General features: G+C 50.5%; 1 protein-coding gene across 1 annotated transcript; it reads left to right on the top strand.

Annotated features, from left to right (window-relative positions):
- The first annotated feature begins 3,147 nt into the window (after positions 1–3,147).
- On the top strand, positions 3,148–4,606 carry LOC123087634 (CRIB domain-containing protein RIC4). The gene is made up of 2 exons (XM_044509676.1): positions 3,148–3,497; positions 3,611–4,606. Exons 1-2 carry the CDS (start codon positions 3,194–3,196, stop codon positions 3,934–3,936), a joined length of 630 nt encoding a protein of 209 aa, XP_044365611.1. The 5' UTR covers positions 3,148–3,193; the 3' UTR covers positions 3,937–4,606.
- Positions 4,607–21,126: the final 16,520 nt, after the last annotated feature.

Raw genomic sequence — 21,126 nt, 5'->3', positions numbered from 1 at the left:
CTTTGCCTTCTCTTCTCGCTCTCATTTGCGTATATTAGCCACCATATATGCTAGTCGCTTGCTGCAGCTCCACCTCATACCTTTTACCTTACCCATAAGCTTAAATAGTCTTGATCGCGAGGGTGCGAGATTGCTGAGTCCCTGTGACTCACAGATACTTCCAAAACCAGTTTGCAGGTGCCGATGTTACCGAGCAGGTGACGCAACCAAGCTCAAGGAGGAGCTCATTGAAGATCTTGTCCTTTGTGTTGTTTCGTTCTAGTTGATCAGTAGTGGAGCCCAGTTGGGGTCGATCGGGGACCTTTGTCGCACTTGGGGTTCTTCTTTTATTTTGGTTCCGTAGTCGGACCTTGATTGTATTTGGATGTTGTAATGCTTTATTCATGTATTGTGTGAAGTGGCGATTGTAAGCTAACTATGTATCTCTTTCCCTTATGTATTACATGGGTTGTGTGAAGATTACCTCACTTGCGACATTGTTTTCAATGTGGTTATGCCTCTAAGTCGTGCTTCGACACGTGGGAGATATAGCCGCATCGAGGGCGTTACACGGTGACCCCGAAACTTGTCCCGATGGCCGAAATAGCACTTCCTATATATAATTCTTTACCTCCGGACCATTCCGGAACTCCTCGTGACGTCCGGGATCTCATCCGGGACTCCGAACAACATTCGGGTTACTGCATATACATATCCCTACAACCCTAGCGACACCGAACCTTAAGTGTGTAGACCCTACGGGTTCGGGAGACATGTAGACATGACCGAGATTGCTCTCCGGTCAATAACCAACAGCGGGATCTGGATACCCATGTTGGCTCCCACATGCTCCTCGATGATCTCATCGGATGAACCACGATGTCGAGGATTCAAGCAACCCCGTATACAATTCCCTTTGTCAATCGGTATGTTACTTGCCCGAGATTCGATCGTTGGTATCCCAATACCTTGTTCAATCTCGTTACCGGCAAGTCACTTTACTCGTACCGTAATGCATGATCCCGTGACCAGACACTTGGTCACTTTGAGCTCATAATGATGATGCATTACCGAGTGGGCCCAGTGATACCTCTCCATCATACGGAGTGACAAATCCCAGTCTTGATCCGTGTCAACCCAACAGACACTTTCTGAGATACCCGCAGTATACCTTTATTGTCACCCAGTTATGTTGTGACGTTTGGTACACCCAAAGCACTCCTACGGTATCCGGGAGTTACACGATCTCATGGTCCAAGGAAAGGATACTTGACATTGGAAAAACTCTAGCAAACGAACTATACGATCTTATGCTATGTTTAGGATTGGGTCTTGTCCATCACATCATTCTCCTAATGATGTGATCTCGTTATCAATGACATCCAATGTCCATAGTCAGGAAACCATGACTATCTGTTGATCAACGAGCTAGTCAACTAGAGGCTTACTAGGGACATGTTGGTGTCTATTATTCACACATGTATTACGATTTCCGGATAACACAATTATAGCATGAATAAAGACAATTATCATGAACAAGGAAATATAATAATAATGCTTTTATTATTGCCTCTAGGGCATATTTCCAACATGTACATCCCCTGCCAACCAAATGGGCAGTTCTTCCATTTCCAATGCATGCAGTCGATGCTTCCAAGCATCCCAGAAAATCCTCTTGCTGCATTCTGGGCTAGGATCCGAGCAGTGTCTTCCGCATTGGGTGTTCTCAAGTATTGCGGCCCAAACACTGCCACCACTGCCCGACAGAACTTGTAGAAACACTCTATGTTGGTGGACTCGGCCATGCGCCCATAGTCGTCGAGTGAATCACTGGGAGCTCCATATGCAAGCATCCTCATTGCTGTCGTGCACTTCTGGATGGAGGTGAATCCAACAGCGCCAGTGCAATCCGTCTTGCACTTGAAGTAGTTGTCGAACTACCGGATGGAATTCACAATCCTGAGGAAGAGCTTTCGGCTCATCCGATAACGGCGCCGAAATGTTCTCTCGCCATGAAGTGGAGCATCGGCGAAGTAGTCGGAGTAGAGCATGCAGTAGCCTTGGAGACGATGCCGGTTCTTTGCTTTCACCCGCCCTGGCGCCGAGCCACCTCGCCGCGGCTTTTCATTGCTCGCCAGCAGCTGGGCGAGGGCGGCGAGCACCATGAGATGCTCTTCTTCCTGGACGTCGGCCGCGGCTTCCTCCTCCAGCAGTGCGGCGAGCTCTTCCTCCTCATCCGAGTCCATCGCCGAGACAGGCAAAACGCCGAACACCTTGCGCTCGGTGGGCGTGTACCCGCCGTTAAACCGCGCCTCCGCGGCCGGAAACGCCCAGCTGCTGTGGGAGGGGCTGCCGCGGCGAAGCGCTGCTATTTTTCGGCGGGGAATGGCTATCTACCGGAGTAGGGCGGCGGTCGTCGCCGGGATATAGCTAGTGGTGGCCGAGGGCACGGGGGGTGCGAGGCGAGTCGGGGAAAGAAAACCTTGACTTTTCCCCTATCGGTGTAGGCCAGGCGTGCTTTTCCCTAGCGCCGGAGCCCCCAACTGCTCCCCAACGCGCCGGGTTTGACCTGTGACCGCCGGGCGGAAAAAGGTCCGAACCGGCGATTTTCGGCATCCTAAGAGCGCGACTAGGCCGTTTTTTCAGCGCCGGCGCCGAAAAAGTGGCCTGGGGGGCCTGTTGGGGGCGCGGCTGGAGATGCCCTTAGGTAGAGAAGCCGCGGTGCACCTGCGGCACAAGCATCTTACTTGCACGTCCGTCCAGAGCATGAACCCACGCATGCCCTGCTAATCTGCACTCCATCAGAAGAAAACATATGTTTAATCTTCTTTTACGACTTTGATTGACGACCTTCTTCACCAAGAGAGCTCCTCTTCCCGAAAGATACATTTTCTACAGAGTGACACGCCCACTAAATATGCATGTAGTGAAAAAGATTAAAAGATGGCATAGCCAAGGAAGGAGGCTGCACGATCAAGCCGCACAAAAGAAAAAGGAGATGGAGGTCGTTGTGCTACGTCCACTAGCGAAATGATGGCGCCATATCGAGCTACCCCCTACCCTTTTGGAAGGAATTTTAGCGCAATTGATTCATGTGCACGTCCCAGCCTCGGCACCAGCAGAAAACAAGGAATCACCGGAGAGAAAAGCAACTAGTCCACACCAAGATCGTTGCTGATTGAGCTCCACAATACCATGCTACCAAAATTAACCTATGAATATGCCCTGTCTCCGTCCCTCTGCTTTGTGCCTTCCTTTGCTTTGCTTTGTGCTTCGCGGCTATAAGACACGCCGGCCCAAGAACGCATGCAACACCACTCTGCATCTTTCTTCCTCCTTGTCTTCGTATCAATCTCCAGCTAAGGCTCCGATGAAGGACCGCGCCGGCTTCCACTTCTCCATCGGCTGCATGTCGCAGTCCGCCGTCGCCGTCGCCGACCCGCTCCGCAAGAAGCCACCAGCACCGGCGCCGCAGCAGCAGGCCGATAACCCCTCCTCCTCCTCCATCACCACACAGGGTAAGTGACCAGTCTCGTACCACAATAATTCATACCACGATCGATGCCACAGGTACGTGCGCATACTAACAGCAGCAGCACATCTATCGCTGGCCCATTTCATTGAGACTCAGACAGAGCACCCCGAGAGGAAGGGACCGGCGGTGATGAGAAGGCAAAAGAAGGGATCGTCGCAGCAGGGGTGCAGCGGCTGCTCAAGGGGATCAAGACCTTCTTCGCGGCGTACGACGGCGAGGAAGAAGAAGAGGAGGAGGAGCGGGAGATCGTGATCGGGTACCCCACGGACGTGCAGCACGTCGGGCACATCGGCTGGGACGGTCTCAACAAGGTGGGCGGCATGGGCATGGTCGGCGCCTTCTCTGTGCCCTCCTCCCTCCCTCTCCGCCAGCTCGAGATCGCCATGGACCCCGGCGCCGCAACCACCACCTGCACCAACTGATCCCTAATTCTCCATTGCGTCATAGGAGACCTCAAGCTCAAGCAACCGCTGTTACTCCCAGTAAAAAAAAATTACATGAATGAATGGCGCACCTACTAAGAAGTCGCCTCACCCGGATTGCAAGTATATTGGTCCCTGAAGCACCTCAGATCACTGAATCCGATCATGGTGATCACGAGTGGCTGTTCGATGACTGTAGGCATAGTACGCACCCAGCCAGAGAAGCCCAAGATGGAGGAGACACGGAGGCCCCGACGGAGTGGACGAGACTTGCCAGCTCCCCTCTCGTGTGTCCATCCGTACTCCCGGATACGTGGCTTGATTTGATTGGAACAAAATAAGACCCGGCCCCACCTCCTTAAAATCTGGGGGGAAATGATTAGATTAGAAAGGAAAAAAGAAAAAAGACAGCCGTTGGATGAGGTGGGAGCACGGATAGGAGTATGAGAAGGGAGCAGGCAAGCCGGATCCCGACGGAGTGTGGGCTGAGGCTGTGAAGACCGACCCGGCTGACGTCATCGCTCTGGTCCATGTGGTTCCTTTCTGATACGATGCTGCCTCGTGGAGCATTCAGCGCACCAAGTTTGCAACTACCCCCTAGCTAGTTTCTTAGCACTGCACTGTGTAGTTACCTTGACTTTTCCTTGTGTATATAACTCTTCTTTTAGTAGTTGCTGAGGTTTGTAACGAACGCCATTCGTGTTGAAAAAAGAGTCGCCAGCACGGTATGAGGTACCATCGCAAGTTAAAAGATGGCTTCCAAACTGTTGAGAATGGGCATGGTAGTTTTCTACTTTGGTCAGCTCTCTCTCTAGAGGAGCGATGTTAAAATTACTGTCACGTTTTTCAGGTTGTCGCCCAAGACTTGTGGACAATCTCATATATTTTGATTGGGTGACAGGTTATACTAATATTTAGAGTAACTGACAGTAAATATAGCTAAAGAAAACATGAACTTGGCAAGAAATTGGAGTAAAATAAGACGAGCTATTGTGCCGTTGACAAGTGGGAAACATTCTATCGTCAAGCAATGGCCATGTGATGTGATTTAGGCCCTGTTCGGAGTCCCTTCCGCTCCGTGACTCCGCTCCCGGAGCAGCCGGAGCGGCAGTTCAAAACGCTGGAGCGGGGAAACAGGTACTTCCCGAATTCTTGAATTTGGCAGAGCTGGTGGTTTCCCGAACAGCTCCTTAGTGATCGATGAGAAGCGGCACTATCGCGGGGATTTCGCGGCAATACACATGATTTAGGATTTTTTTTTTGGTAAGGTAAGGCGCACGTGGATGATCTAGGAATGAGATTTCACACGAGAGAGGCTTTACCCGGGTTCGGACCCCCCCCTGTTCTAGGGGTAACACTGTACTTCTGGTAGATTGTTTGTTTCTTCAGAGATTTAGAGGTTCAGGGCTATTGTGACATTAAGCTAATAATGGGCAGATTTGCAACAATGGTCGTGTTGCTGCGGTTGGAGGAGAGCATGGTGCTCGGGAGTGTCGTAACCTGGAGGGTATTGCAATGTGTGGTTCCTAGGAGCGTCGCGACATGGGGTGTGTTGCAATGTGTGGTCCTCAAGAGCGTCGTAACATCGAGTGTGTTGTAATGTGTGCTTCTTGAGAGCGTCGCAACATGGTGGATGTTACAACAAGCGAGTGCTGCTCGAGAGCGTCGCAACATGGCCGTCCTTCAAGTAATTTCTCTTTTTTATATGAGTGCTGCTCGAGAGCGTCGCAACATGGCCATCCTTCAAATATTTTTTCTTTTTTATACGATACTTTATTCGCGGGATAGCAACACTACTAAGGGCATGACCAATGCATAGCCCTAGGGTGATGCCCCATAGGATCTGATTCAGGAAAAGTAGGTTCAGATGGATGCTTCGGGGAGAAAAAGTGTGCATAAAGCTGAAAATGTTGAAGTGGATAATAGAGATACATATGCATGTGTAGTGGATGTCTTTATTTTCTCTTTCTCATGGGGCAACAGTATCCTTATGCCATCATAGTTCATGCCTAACTTAAGGCCTGGGCCGACGTGTCACATGAAAATTTGTCTTGGCAAGACGATGATGGTGGACTGTACTTCCATGGCGCAAAGGACAAGAAAAAGGGGTATCACCAAGTGCAACATATTACATATATGTTGATGAATGCAAGTGGAGATGGAAGTGTGTAGTTGAAAAGGCTGCCTGTCCTCCTGCGCACACGATGACACCACCAAAGAAAGGAAGTGGTGGCGGTGGTTACTCACTGACTGTCACGTCGAGTCACCGGTGCAACGCAATGATGGTGCTAGCTAGTGTATGTAATGTACGTACAAGTACGTGTTGTGTTGACCCCCCATCAGAACCACCGCCTTTGGGCGAGCCTGCGTGCGTGCGGATATATAGCGATATCGTTGCTGCTGCTGACATACACATCCAGCTTAACTGTGCTCATGCGACGTACTGTAAGTCTGTAATGTACTCCCTCCGTATCTTTTTACTTCGCATATAAGAATTGGTCAAAGTCAAACAACACAAAATTTCACCAAATTTATATAAAAAGATATAAACATCTACAATACTAAAACTATATAGTATGAAAATACGTTTCATGATGCATCTAATAATAATAATTTCATATTGTGATTGTTTATATTTTTTAATATAAAATTAGTCGAACTCTACAAAGCTTGATTTTGACCAAATCTTATATGCGGACTAAAAAGAAACGGAGGAAGTACTTTCTCCGTCCGGAAATACTTGTCTTTGAAATGAATAAAATGGATGTATCTATAACTAAAATAAGTTCAGACACAACCATTTAGAGGATAAGTATTTCCGAACGAGGAGAGTAATATATAAGCGCAACGGAAAAATCAATCCATCATCCATCTGTGCTTGGCCATGGGCACGGTGGCGCGCGTGCGTCGTGGTGGTCCATTCTTAATGATGCGCTAATAATCATCGGTGGTGCTGCGGGCGCTAGTAGATAGGTTGATCATCCTCCACCACCAACACCACCACTAAATTATTAAAGACCCTACTACTGTTGCAATGCAAGTTTGTGGTTCGGCGTTGGCGGACGGCCGGCCGGCCGGCTTCAGCACCACCGATGAGAGTGCATTCTCATCCATCTCTCTCGGTGCCGGCCGCCAGCGTCGGCGTCGGCGCATGCAGAGAGCAACTCTGCTAAAGCTGAATTCTTTCTGATTCCGTAATTAAAGAACATGCTACTTGTAAACCATGCATGTGTCCCACCAGGTCAACTCGTAGTTGTAGGTACCGCCAAATTCAAACACACCATTGGGCATTGGTAGTGTATATCACGGTTGGGGTCACTGGTTGGTGCATGCAAACACGTCAACCGTGACCGGCCAGCCTAACATAGAGGGTACTTGGATACGTTTTAGTCTTATAACTAAAAGTATTGGGACTAAAATTTGCTAGTCTCACTCATGCTTGGATCCAAATAAAAGAGAATAAAATCAAGTTAATGAGCATTTATTATCCTCCAAATTCTCCAATCCAGAACTCGCCTGTGTTAAAGGAGAGGAGTTAAATTAGGAGAGAGAGGACTCATCCACATTTTAGTAGGGGTATCACTGACTAAAACATTTTAGTCTCAAAACTAGTTTTAGCTCCTCTTTAGTCAGGGGTGCTTGGAACTTTAGCCTCTTAAAGAGACTATTTTTAGTCAGACTAAAATAAATTCCTTGGATCCAAGCACCCTCGTAGCGTTGACAAAAGTACTTTTTGTTTTTTGCGAAACGTTGACAAAACTACGTACTTAGTAGTGAGATCTATTGAGCAAGTAGTACTAGTGAAGTGGTTTACACGCACCAGTCAGCTAGTACTTCCTCCATTTTACAATGTATTGTTTCCTCTATCAACGTGCTTCAACTTTGATCATAAATTTAACTATCAAGACCGATTGCGGCGGGAGCAAAAATTATACCAGTGAATTCATATTCGAAAGAAGTTTTTAATTATATAATTTTTTTCTCCCGCCGCACTTGGTTTCGTTGATTAAATTTATGGTCAAAGTTGGATCTCGAAAAGCGCGGACGCGCTATATTTTGAAATGGAGGGAGTAGCTGCCAAAGCATTTCACTTTGACCGATGGGCAATGTTGGATTTTCCTTTTTCCTTTTCATTTTTTTTAGGTTGGTTGAAGTGACCGACGGGGTCCACGTGGTCACCGCGACTACCTTGCGAGCAGAGCAGAGTAGCAACATGCATCACTCTGGGCCTCCCTGTCGCACTAGTTTTTCCTTTTCCTTGCTTGCTTGTTCGGCTACTAGTTTTTCCTTTTCCTTGCTTGCTTGTTCGGCTAACGCCACTGTGCGATTTTAAATGGACGTCCGTTTTATTCGGATTTTGTCTGTTTGGATATGGATTTAGTGTCATGTTCGAGTTTGTCCTGGGATGCGGTGGCCATGCATCCAGCGTGCGGCCGCATCCATTTGTCCCATCATGTCCGCGTTTATTTAAAGAACCAGAAGCAACATTTCAAATGCCAAGTCCTAGTTAGGCCAGCGGCCCCGGTTCATCACGCCGGCAACAGAGCCAACGGCCTACACGTCCATCGCCGGCATCAGGCAGCCTTCAAAATGAATAGTTGTCCTCGCCGGCAACACAGCCGGCCACCAAGATGAATGTTTTCTCGCCGGCACACAGCCAGCGGCCCAGCGGGTGGGCGGCACCCATGCCAGCCTCCAAAAAGAACGGCCACGGCCGATCGGACGACCTAGTTTAGGCCTTCGGCATCGAGCATCTCCTTCAGCTTGGCCTCGAACCAGACCCTCGTCTTGTCGCTCATCTTCGACCAGTCCACGCTCATGATCGCAAGGGCGACCTCCTTCGCTTTGGTGGCGGCATTCGTGGCCTCGATGTCGAGCTGCCTCTGCCTGGCCTTGACGTTGTCGGTCTCGATGTCGAGCTGCCTTTGCCGGGCCGCCTCCTCCATGTCGATCTTCCTCCTCTTGGCTGCCTCCTCCATCTCACGTTTCTTTCTTTGAAGGTCTAGGTATTGCTTCATTTGCTGCTTCTTGCTTTGCCGCTTCTTCTCGTCCCTCACATCCTTTTGGGATATCATGCCATGCAAAGTGTCATGCAATGCCATGAATGAGGCATCACGTATGTCATCAACCTTGGAGTTGGTCTTGCCCCTCGGTCTCTTCAACGCCTCGCCATCTCCACCTCCGGCGAACTTGGCCGTCTTCAGTCCTTTCTTCCTTTGTAGTTCACGATATTGGTCCTTGAACTTAGGGCAATTGTTGATGATCGTCCAACAATGCGTTAGAGTGAATGGCTTGTCATTGTGCCGGGCCTTGAATGCCTCCAAGGATTGAAATGCCTACACCACATGATCAACAACAAGTGAACATGCAAAAATATACACGGCCGAAGTCTCATGGCCGTAGTAAGGAAAGGGCTAGGAAGAGGAGAGCATACCATGTTCCCAACACCGAGACCACTCACGGGCCGTGGTTCAACGCTCTCAAATGCGGCGCAATACTTGTTGCACTCTTGTTGGATGAACAACCATCTCTTTTGAATCGAGCCGATGCCACGGTTGCTTGTAATTTGGTAGGGCTCAAACATCTTCCTTTCATGGAATGTTTTGTGGACTCTCGTCCAAAAAACAATGCCCTTTTGTTGCGCGCCGGTCCTCCGATCTTGGCTAATCTCCATCCAAACTTGGCAAATCAACTTGTCCTCATCTTGTGTGTATGAACCCGTGCGAATGCTCTTCCTCTACTTTTGTGCTTCCGCTCTTTGGGTGAGCTCGTCGATGAACAATGGCTCGCCGCTAATATCAACGTCATTACCTTCTTCTTCATCACCATCACCTTCGACATAGATGTCATCGTCTTCATGCCACGAGTCACCATGGTCGTAGTCAGCACGGTCGTCGGGCATGTACTAGGCACGGCCATCCTGACTTTGGGTCTCCTCGGGGTCGTAGGCACGGCCATGCCCACCCTTGAAGATCACGTCCGCCATGTACTGGTTGTAGAAGGGGTCGTCGACCGTTGGCGTTGGGGTTGGTGAGGGAGTCCTGGATTAGGGGGTGTTCGGATAGCCGGACTATACCTTCAGCCGGACTCCTGGACTATGAAGATACAAGATTGAAGACTTCGTCCCGTGTTCGGATGGGACTTTCCTTGGTGTGGAAGGCAAGCTTGGCGATGCGATATTCAAGATCTCCTACCCTTGTAACCGACTCTGTGTAACCCTAACCCTATCCGGTGTCTATATAAACCGGAGGGTTGTAGTCTGTAGGACAGAATCAACTCCATACACAACAATCATACCATAGGCTAGCTTCTAGGGTTTAGCCTCCTTGATCTCGTGGTAGATCTACTCTTGTACTACCCATATCATCAATACTAATCAAGCAGGAGTAGGGTTTTACCTCCATCGAGAGGGCCCGAACCTGGGTAAAACAAAGTGTCCCCTGTCTCCTGTTACCATCCGGCCTAGACGCACAATTCGGGACCCCCTACCCGAGATCCGCCGGTTTTGACACCGACATTGGTGCTTTCATTGAGAGCTCCTCTGTGTCGTCACCTTTAGGCCCGATGGCTCCTTCGATCTTCAGCAATGATGCGGAGGGTGAGACTTTTCTCCCCGGACAGATCTTCGTCTTCGGCGGCTTCGCACTGCGGGCCAATTCGCTTGGACACCTTGAGTAGATCGAAAGCTACGCCCCTGGCCATCAGGCCAGGCTTGGAAGCCTAAACTACATGACTGACACCCACGGGGACTTGATCTTCGACGGATTCAAGCCACAGCCAAGCGCGCCGCACTGTCTCGATGGGCATGATATAGCTCTGCCGCCGAACATCGCTTTGGAGGCCGCACACGCACCGGTTCCGACCATTGATTCGGAGCCCACTGCGCCAATCGAGGATGAGCGGTTGGACGTCACCTCAGGGGCTGCGATCCTAAAAGCGATCGAGCCGAACGCTAGCCCCACACTCTGCACAACCCGTGACTCCAAGGGTCCGGACTCCACCCCGGACTTCGAACCCCCTGCGCCCCTGCTAATCGAATCCGATCGGGCACCGATGATGGAGTTCACCGCCGCAGACATCTTTCAGCACTCGCCCTTCGGCGACATCCTGAATTCTCTAAAGTCTCTCTCATTGTCAGGAGAGCTCTGGCCGGACTACGGTCAGCAAAGTTGGGATGCGGACTACGAAGAAATCCAAAACCCACCCACCACCCACTTTATAGCCACTGTCGACGATTTAACCGACATGCCCGACTTCGGCTCCGAAGACATCGACAACATGGATGACGATGGAGGAGATACTGACGAACCAACGCCCATTGGGCATTGGACAGCCACCTCATCTCATGATGTATACATGGTGGACACCCCTAAGGGAGACGACAACAAGGAAAAAGGGGAGGACACGAGAGATCGTCCCCCCGAAAAGCAATCAAGGCGTCGGCGTAAAAGCCGACCCAAGCCCCGCCTCAACACAAACCCAGCCATAGAGCAGAACGAGCCGGTAAACGACGGGCAGGCCTTAGAGCAACCGTCCGAACAGGGCAACACAGATAGAGAAAACGAACATCCCTCCTCCGGCGAAAACGACATTCCGGACGACCGCACGCCGAATAAACCCACGGAGAAGAAGAATCTCCATGTGAGGCTCGTTGCAACTGCAGACAGCCTAAAAAAGCAGAAGCGGAAGCTAAAAACAGCGGAAGACGCACTCCGGATCAGATGGAGCAAGGTAATCAATGCCACAGATAAGTACGGCAACAGTCGCCGCACTAGAAGCTATTCGAAAAGAAAGCTACTGCCTGAATTCGACGAAGAAGCCCTAGAGCCCTCGCATTCGAAAAATGAAAAAGCCACACGGTCGGATGGACGACCCCATAAAACGACAAGCGACGCCGCACCTAAATCGGCATGCGACCCACTTAAGGATTCGCATCATGGCCTAGTCAGGTCTATTTATGGGCCAAAAAAGCAAGCTCTCGTAAGCAACGCTATGAAGCCATCATCAGAATCCGGCATACCCAAATACAGGGGTGCCGCACACCCCCTATGTTTCACCGATGAGGTCCTGGATATGAATTCCCAGAAGGATTCAAACCCGTAAACATAGAGACATATGATGGAACAACAGACCCTGGAGTCTGGATCGAGAACTATATCCTCCACATACACATGGCTAGAGGAGATGACCTCCACGCCATAAAATATCTACCCCTTAAGCTTAAAGGGCCAGCCCGACATTGGCTTAAAAGCCTTCCAGAAAATACAATTGGAAGCTGGGAAGAACTCAAGGATGCCTTCCGAGCAAACTTTCAAGGGACCTATGTTCGTCCTCCGGATGCAGATGATCTTAGTCACATAACTCAACAACCCGGAGAATCAGCTCGGCAGTTCTGGAATAAATTCCTCACTAAAAAAATCAGATAGTCGACTGTCCGGACGCTGAAGCCTTAGCAGCTTTCAGGCATAACGTCCGAGACGAATGGCTCGCCAGACACCTCGGCCAAGAAAAACCAAGAACAATGGCCGCACTTACAAGCCTCATGACCCGCTTTTGTGCAGGGGAGGACAGCTGGCTGGCAAGGTGCAGCCCCAGCGACCCAAGTACATCCGAAACCAGGGATGGAAACGGAAGACCGCGACGTAACAATGATCGTCGCCGGACTAAGGACAAAAGTCCGAAGAGCACGGCAGTCAACGCCGGATTCAAAGGCTCACGACAAAATCAGGAAAAATCGCTTCCCGAGGATAACAGGGACGATCCATCCAGCCTAAATAAAATCCTGGACAGGATATGTCAGATACATAGTACTCCCACGAAGCCTGCGAACCATACCCACAGAGACTGTTGGGTCTTCAAACAATCTGGTAGACTCAATGCCGAACACAAGGGGCTCGACACAGCAAGCGAAGACGAGGACGAACCCCAACAGCAGAGCACCAGGAAACAAAAGAACTTCCTGCAAGAAGTAAAAACAGTGAACTCACTTCACATAACAAAATGTGCGGTGCCCGTAAGGGTACGCACCACACGGCCCATCCCCAAAGGATCCTGCCACTGGATGTCAAAGCCGATCACCTTCGATTAGCTAGATTATTCTAGGAATATCAAGAATGCAGGATGGACTGCCTTGATACTCGATCCAATAATTGGCGGACTCAAGTTTTCAAATGTCCTTATGGACGGCGGCAGCGGACTAAACCTGATATATCAGGATACAATACAGCACATGGGGATAAATCCAGCAAGAATCCGTCGCAGCAAAACCTCCTTTCAAGGGGTCATACCCGGTCCGGACACCCGTTGTACGGGTTTCTCCGGCTCACAGTCACATTCGGATATGCCGATAACCTCCGCTGCGAAAAGCTGACCTTCCACGTCGTCCCGTTCTCGAGTCGCTATCAAGCACTACTGGGACGCGAAGCTTTCGCTCGATTTAACGCAATACTGCATTATGCATCTCTTACGCTTAAGATGCCCGGTCCACGAGGCATCATCTCTTTGATGGGAAAGCACTAAAGTGCGCCTCCCTAAGCGGAGGACAGTGCGGCCGCTTTAACAGCCCCACAGAAAAATGGCCTCACCGGCCAAAAAACTTTAAAATAGGTCATTTCAAGACCACAAACGCGGATAGACGAGTTCGGTGCAAAATCATCATTGATGCAGGCCTAGAAGCCATATACCCCAGCACAAGGGGCTCCACGCATATACAATAAGAGACAATAAAGCTCAAACTTCCATATCTTACTTTATATTTTGCTTATTTTTAACTTTTCTGGCACGACCCAAACTCAGTTCCTCTCTTTTATAGATGAACGTCGTGCGGCGCCCGTCCAGGATACGGCACAATGGAGACACAGGCGCAGACGTGCAGTAGGGACCCATCCTAAAGGATTCTTTTTAGATTAAGACCCTGCGTAAACCTTTCTTACTGCCTCTTGTTGCTACACCTCCCCTGGTTTTTTCTTTCCAGTATAACCAAGGAGGAGGCTGGCGTCTTGTCATGTGGCCACGTCAGAATTTTTGCACGTACCTGGACACTAGGGGCTTTTTTTAATGAAGAGTGTTGTTTGGCCCGCACTCATAAAGACCGAACGCCTTAGGGAGTGTTCGGCGTCGCGAGTTTTGGCATTATATGCATCAGCTCCGAATCATGTCTTTGGTCAAATGTTGGGTTGCCCGACTCCTGAGTTCGGCTACCTTACGTTCCGCTCTATCGGCTAAGGTAGCACCAGGAGAACTACTGCGATTGTGCCCCGGTTCGGCCAGGGCGAGCACCTTAGTAGAGAAAGCCGAAAACTGACTGTCATGATGTAGCGTGAGACTGGTCAGCCACTCGATGACCTATCAGAATCTGAAAGATGGCAGTCGTTGGCTTCAGCCCCTGCGCACATAGTGCGGGGGTGCTCGCAGAAGACGCATTTTCACACTTAACCCAACGTCTTGGTCCTACAAAGGAGGTGATAGCGCAGCGGGCCAGGCAACCGGACTATAATGCTTTAACACTTTCACTTAGCCATAGGAGTTTGAAAATGAGACTCTTTAGGTAGCTCCTTGGTGGCAACTGCGCTCGTCCGAATTCGGGGCGCGTATGTGCCTGACCGGGAAGCGGCCCTTCGTTAAAGCGGAGGAATCCGATAGAAGGTGTTTACAATACTTGAGGCACAAGTATAAAAAAGGCCACTACAGTTTATCAAAATATTACTTTATAACTACATATGCTATCATAACATAGCATCTTTCGGGCACTGCGTCTCTATTACACGAGCGCCTTCAAGAACTTCCTGAAAATAATGCTCGAAGGGTACTCGGCTTTGGTCCAAGTCTCGGGACGCAACAACGGTGGTATCCATCTCTGCCCAGTATGTCTTAACATGGGCTAGGGCCATCCTAGCGCCCTCTATGCATGCTGACTTCTTAATTGCATTTATACGCGGCACCGCGTCAAGGAATTGCTGCACCAAGCTGAAATAACTCTTCGGCTCCGAACTCCCCGGCCACAGGTGACCCACAACGTACTTCATGGCGAGTCCAGACAACCTATTCAATTCGGCCCATTGAGCAAAATGATCACCCACTGCCAGTGGACGCTCTGGATTGTGAAACTGCGACCAGAAAAGTCTTTCCACTTCGCGATCTTTCTGATCTCGAAAGTGTTCGGTCGCATCAGCAGCACTCGCTGCCAAATCCAGATAGGTGTCCTCCACACTCCACATCCGGTCCAATGGAGCAAACTTCGGATCACAAACCTGCCTTCGCAGCATAAAGGGCTTTCCAGCCACAATCTGTTCGGCCTGACGCAGCTCCTCCTTCGCAGCTCTCATCGCAGAGCGCGCGTCCTTGGCATTGGCGACGGCCTTCTTTAAGTCCGTCTGTTTCGCCTGGTCTTCTTTCTCAAGAAGCCTGCAACGGTCGGTAGCACTTTTCAACCTTTTGGTCATCTCGGCCATCTCCTCTTTGCTTCGGCAATGAGCAGCCTGTTCGGCTCTCAGCTCTTCAAGGGCCTTCTGGGCAGCCGTATCGCTTTTTCTGGCTTGCTCCTTAGCTCGGGCAAGTCCTGCCCTAAGATTCTCCACGGCGGCCGTACCATCTGCGTCAAGCACACACATTGTAAGACACTGGCATGAAGCTCCTCTTACCTGGCGCCGCCCGAAGAATTATATACCTTGAGCCTCATCAAGCCGCTTGTTGACAAGCGCGATGTCGGCATCTGCCACGTCCAGTTGCCGCTTTAGTTCGGCAAATTCATCAGTTCGGCTCGATTCCGAACACTCCGCCACCTAAATTCAAAGGCGAAATATTAGACCTGGGATTATGATCCTCCGCGCGCCGTCATTTCTTGACAACGCGCAGAGTCTCAGGGGCTACTATCTACACAGGGCGCATCTTACTTATGCGCAACTAACAAACGTGTACATCATTTAACATACCTCAAAACCCGTCAGCAAGCTTTTGACGGCCTCATGCAATCCGTCTTCTGCGGATGAAATCCTTTCAATCACCGTGCCCATCAATGCACGGTGCTCCTCTGAGATAGAAGCTCGCCCCAGCAGAATCTTTAGCTCCTCCAGCCGAACACCCGACAGTGCCGGACTTGTCCTATGGCCTCTTTTGAAGGCCGGACGCGGAGAACTTCAGGGGGCCGCACTACCACCTTCCGTCCCTGCCAGATTCGGAGAAACCCTCCGCGATGACACCTCAGGGTCGCCCGCCTCGCTAGGCGGCACGGCAGGGGGAGGCGTCCCGCTCTCCATCATCTCCGGAAGAAGATCCCCCGAAGACGAGCTCTGATGAGAAGGGCTGAGGTCCGAGCTACAAGGTAAAATTTCGGTTAATCTTCTCAGATATAAATCAAAGATTTCTCTCATCCCTCAAAAGGAAAACCTCTCTCTACTTACGGCTCGCTGGAGGGCTGATCCCCTTGAGGGCATAGTCCGGCCGAGGAATTCCCCGGCGCCGGACCCTCTGACGAGGACTTTCTTCCCCGTTTCAAGACCATGGTTTCCGGGTCATCAAAGGCGGCTCTCTTCTTCCCCTGGGGAGAGGAATTGTCGGTTCCTCCCTTCGGGGCAGCCTCCTTCGAGGAGGCCATAGCTTCCTTGTCCTCCCCCTCCAAAGGCACTATCTCCAGCATCCTGACCAGCACGGTATCCAACCTGGTTTCAGGAAGGGGAGCCGGACACCTGATCAGCTTTGCCTTCGCTAACCACTCCTGTTTAAAAAGACGGCTCTTTTAGGGCAAGTTTATGACAATTATACGGATAGGAAGTCAGGGCACAAGGTTGCTTACTTGAGTATCCGGGCGATTGCAGGTTAGACCTGCGTCCTCGGTTAAATCCGGACACATCCCTTGTGATCCGAAGAACAGTCTATACATCTCCGCGGGCGTCGCGCCCATGAAGTTCTGGAGAGCTCGCGGTCCCTCCGGGTTAAACTCCCACAGGCGAAGGGGGCGACGTTTGCCGGGCAATATTCGGCGAATCAGCATGACCTGCGTCACCTTGACCAGGTTGAGGTCTCCTTCTAAAAGATCCCTAATGCGGCCCTGCAACAGGGGCACGTCTTTGGATAACCCCCAATCTAATCCTTTGTTGACCCATGATGCTAGCCGTGGTGGGGGACCCGAGCGAAAGGCAGGAGGCGCCACCCACTTGGCACTTTGGGGAGCGGTGATATAGAACCACTCTCGTTGCCACAAGCCGAGCTCCTCTTGAAAGGAGCCCTCGGGCCATGGAGCATCGGCATTCTTACTTATGACAGCACCTCCGCACTCTGCGTGCCGTCCCTTGATCATCTTCGGCTCCACTCCAAAAGTCTTGAGCCATAATCCAAAGTGAGGAGTAACACAGAGGAATGCTTCACACACGACGGTGAATGAGGAAATGTGGAGGATAGACTCCGGGGCTAAGTCATGAAATTCCAGCCCGTAATAAAACAGCAGCCCCCTCACGAAAGGATCTATCGGGAAGCCTAACCCCCGAAGGAAGTGAGACACGAACACCACGCTCTCACCAGGCTGGGGACTCACTGGTAGAAAAAGGGCCTTTAGTCTCGGTTCGTAAGGGCCTTTAGTCCCGGTTCTGGAACCGGGACTAAAGTGTCGGTACTAATGCCCTGACCCTTTAGTCCCGGTTCAATCCAGAACCGGGACTAAAGGCTCTCCACGTGGCCGGTCCACCTTTAGTCCCGGTTGGTAACACCAACCGGTACTAAAGGAAATTTCCTGATTTTTTTTTTGAATTTTTTTTGAATTTTTTTGAATTTTTTTTTATTTTCAAATTTCTGAATTATTTTAACCTCTAATCTCTAATCACCCCTCATCACTGCTCAATTTAATCTCTAATCACCCCTCTTCATTCCAAATCATCTCACTTTCTGAACGGTCACCCATCCTCTCACTACTCCAGCCTGAGCACGCTTAACTTCCGGGTTCTATTCTCCCTCGTTTCCAAGTCTGCACTTGTTGTTTTCCTGACAATAGTAAGATGTCAATCCTATTAACCCTCAGGAATTTAGCTTGAGCATGAAGTCACATATTTCACTGTTTGAGTTTAAAACTATTGTTCTAAGAAACAATAATTTTTTAGTAACACTAATATTTTTGAATAAGTAGTTTGACCATTGTTTGACCACAGTTTGACCATTGTTTGACCACAGTTTGACCATAGTTTGACCAGATTTGACCAAAATTCAAAAAAGGTGAAATAATTATTTAATAACACTAATATTCTTGAATAATTATTTAGTAACACTAATACTTCTTGAATAAGTAGTTTGACAATAGTTTGACCAGATTTACTGAAAATTTAAAAAAACTGAAATTTGAGCATAACTTTTTTTCCTTTTGGAATATGAGGATTCTAGAAATTTGCAAACAGGCCGTAGGCGGTCTCCATCGGATGTAACTTTTTGAGTAGATGATTTTTCATATAAAAAACTTTTTCATCCGAGTTCGTATGCAAAAGTTATGCCCATTTTACAAATTCCAGAGAGATTTTTAAAATAAAGTCGAAATTCATATTTGTAAATTTTCCCAACAACTAGACCACATATCACATGTGAAACTTATTTTCTTTTATTTTTTTGACATTTCCATCATTTTCTTTTATTTTTTTTAAACTGAAAAGGCGGTCCAGGGGGGGGTAGAGTTTGAAATGGACCTGTAGTACCGGTTCGTGGCACGAACCGGGACTAAAGGTCTCATCCCCATTAGTCCCGGTTCCTGCCTCAAACCGGGACTAAAGGTCTAATCTTTAGTCCCGGTTTGTGGCACGAACCGGGACCAATGGTTGTGGGCCAGGAGCGAGGCCCATTGGTCCCGGTTCATCCCACCAACCGGGACCAAAAGGTCCAGATGAACCGGGACTAATGCTTTAGCCGCACGAACCGGGACCAATGCTCACATTAGTCCCGGTTCTAGACTGAACCGGGACTAATGGGCTGAGCCGGCCTGGACCATAGCCCTGTTTTCTACAAGTGACTGGGGATAGCCTGCCCTTGAGCAGGCAACCTGTGCGGAATTTCGACTTAGCCTCTCTCAACTTTAGCACGTCCTCCTCCGTGACGGAGGAGGGCATACATCGGCCTTGAAGGTCGGAACCGGACATTGTCGAAGGTCCGAAGCGCCTGGAATCTGAAGCCTAGGGTGTTGGAACTCGAGGTGACGGGCGAACTCGTTTGAGATTGGAAAAAGGAGTAAGGCCTTGGTCTCTTTATAAGAGGTCGAATACCAAGGGCCCTCCCCGTTACCGTTTGGGACTCGCCTTTAATCGAAAAAAAGTGCTAACGGGCACGATTGGGTTACCCACGTCCGTATTGATGAGAATCCCGTGAAAGGAGGGTACACGATCTCTGCTTTGACAAGACGTGCCAAGGAAACCGCCTCGTAAAACATGCCGAGGTGGAAAAGTAAAAACGATTTGAGTAAAGGACTTGGCTGTAAATGTGATGGTGCACTGCAGAATACGTCAGCAGATTTGATTTGTGTTAACATTATTCTCTCTATGGCAATATGTGGAAACTTATTTTATAGAGCCGGACACTACTCTTGGTGATTACAATCTTCTATGAAGGACTGGGAGGAGGAACCCGCCTTGCAATGCCGAAGACAATTTGCGCGCCGGACTCGTCGTCATTGAAGCCTGGTTCAGGGGCTACTGAGGGAGTCCTGGATTAGGGGGTGTTCGGATAGCCGGACTATACCTTCAGCCGGACTCCTAGACTATGAAGATACAAGATTGAAGACTTCGTCCCGTGTCCGGATGGGACTTTCCTTGGCGTGGAAGGCAAGCTTGGCGATGCGATATTCAAGATCTCCTACCCTTGTAACCGACTCTGTGTAACCCTAACCCTATCCGGTGTCTATATAAACCAGAGGGTTGTAGTCCGTAGGACAAAATCAACTCCATACACAACAATCATACCATAGGCTAGTTTCTAGGGTTTAGCCTCCTTGATCTCGTGGTAGATCTACTCTTGTACTACCCATATCATCAATATTAATCAAGCAGGATTAGGGTTTTACCTCCATCGAGAGGGCCCGAACCTGGGTAAAACAAAGTGTCCCCTGTCTCCTGTTACCATCCGGCCTAGACGCACAGTTCGGGACCCCCTACCCGAGATCCGTCGGTTTTGACACCGACAGTTGGCCTTCCGTCAAACAAGACGCGGGGGGGGGGGGGGGGGGCGGCATGGTGCCCGTGAACGATGCATGTGCCTGCTTTCTTTGCATCTCGACGGACTGCCGGCCGCCGTGTTGGACCCAGGCGTGACGTTGAGGTCGATGACGGTCGCGGGGCGCGGTGTCGACGGCGCGAACAAGCCCACGTCCGGCGACCCCGAGAAACGGGTTTGGCCGTCGTGCCTTGGCGGAGGAAAGCCGGGCGACATGGGCGCGGTGCGCGAGGTCGGCGACTGGCAGTGCGTAGGCCGGGCGACCGACGAGCCTGTGCTCGCCGGGCCGACGACCGCTGCAGGGAACCCGGCCGGACGGCCCATGCCAAGCATGAGGATGGCGTGCGCTTTGTTGACGAGGTCCTCCTTCTCGTCGGCCGCGGCCTTGCGCCGCGCGGCCTCCAGCTCATCGCGCTGGGCGGCGAACTTGGCCGCGGTGGCATTGACCTTGACGACCGCTCTCCGTTCCCTCCTCTTCGTCGATTCCGCGTCCAACTTGGCGATCTCCTCCGGCGTGCACTCCGACCGTGGCTTTCTTGGAGCCTTCTTCTTCTTCACCTTTGCGGGCGGGTCGACGGCCAGGCCGCCGGAACTCGGCAGGGCGTCGGCCATGGACGAGGGAGAGAGGGGGCGGCGGGAGGGACGTGGGAGGGTTTGGGGGAAATGGCGCTAAATGGGCGTGAGGGGGGGGGGGGGTTAGTTTCTCCCACCGACAGGCGGGCCAGGGAAGGACAAGCGCGCGTCCCGCCCGTCCGCGCGCTGCCCGTTTCACCCCAAAACCGGCGCAAACTTGGGCCGGGGATGGGTCGAAAGCGGACACAAAGCGGACAAAAGTCCGTTTGCATCCGCGCGCTGGGCCGTCTCGTTTGTCCCTTTTACCGCAAACGGATGGGGGCGGACATGATATGTGGACTTGGCCTTAGATGTGGTATTTGGAGTGTAGGGTTGCAGACGACACGAGAAAGATGGGATGGATGAATCGCTTGCACCCCACTCCCACTCCAGTCCACAGAGAGA

The sequence above is a fragment of the Triticum aestivum genome, chromosome 4A (genome assembly GCF_018294505.1).
Source record: "Triticum aestivum cultivar Chinese Spring chromosome 4A, IWGSC CS RefSeq v2.1, whole genome shotgun sequence".
NCBI classification, from domain to species: Eukaryota; Viridiplantae; Streptophyta; class Magnoliopsida; order Poales; family Poaceae; genus Triticum; species Triticum aestivum.
This window is presented reverse-complemented; position numbering and strand designations above follow the sequence as displayed.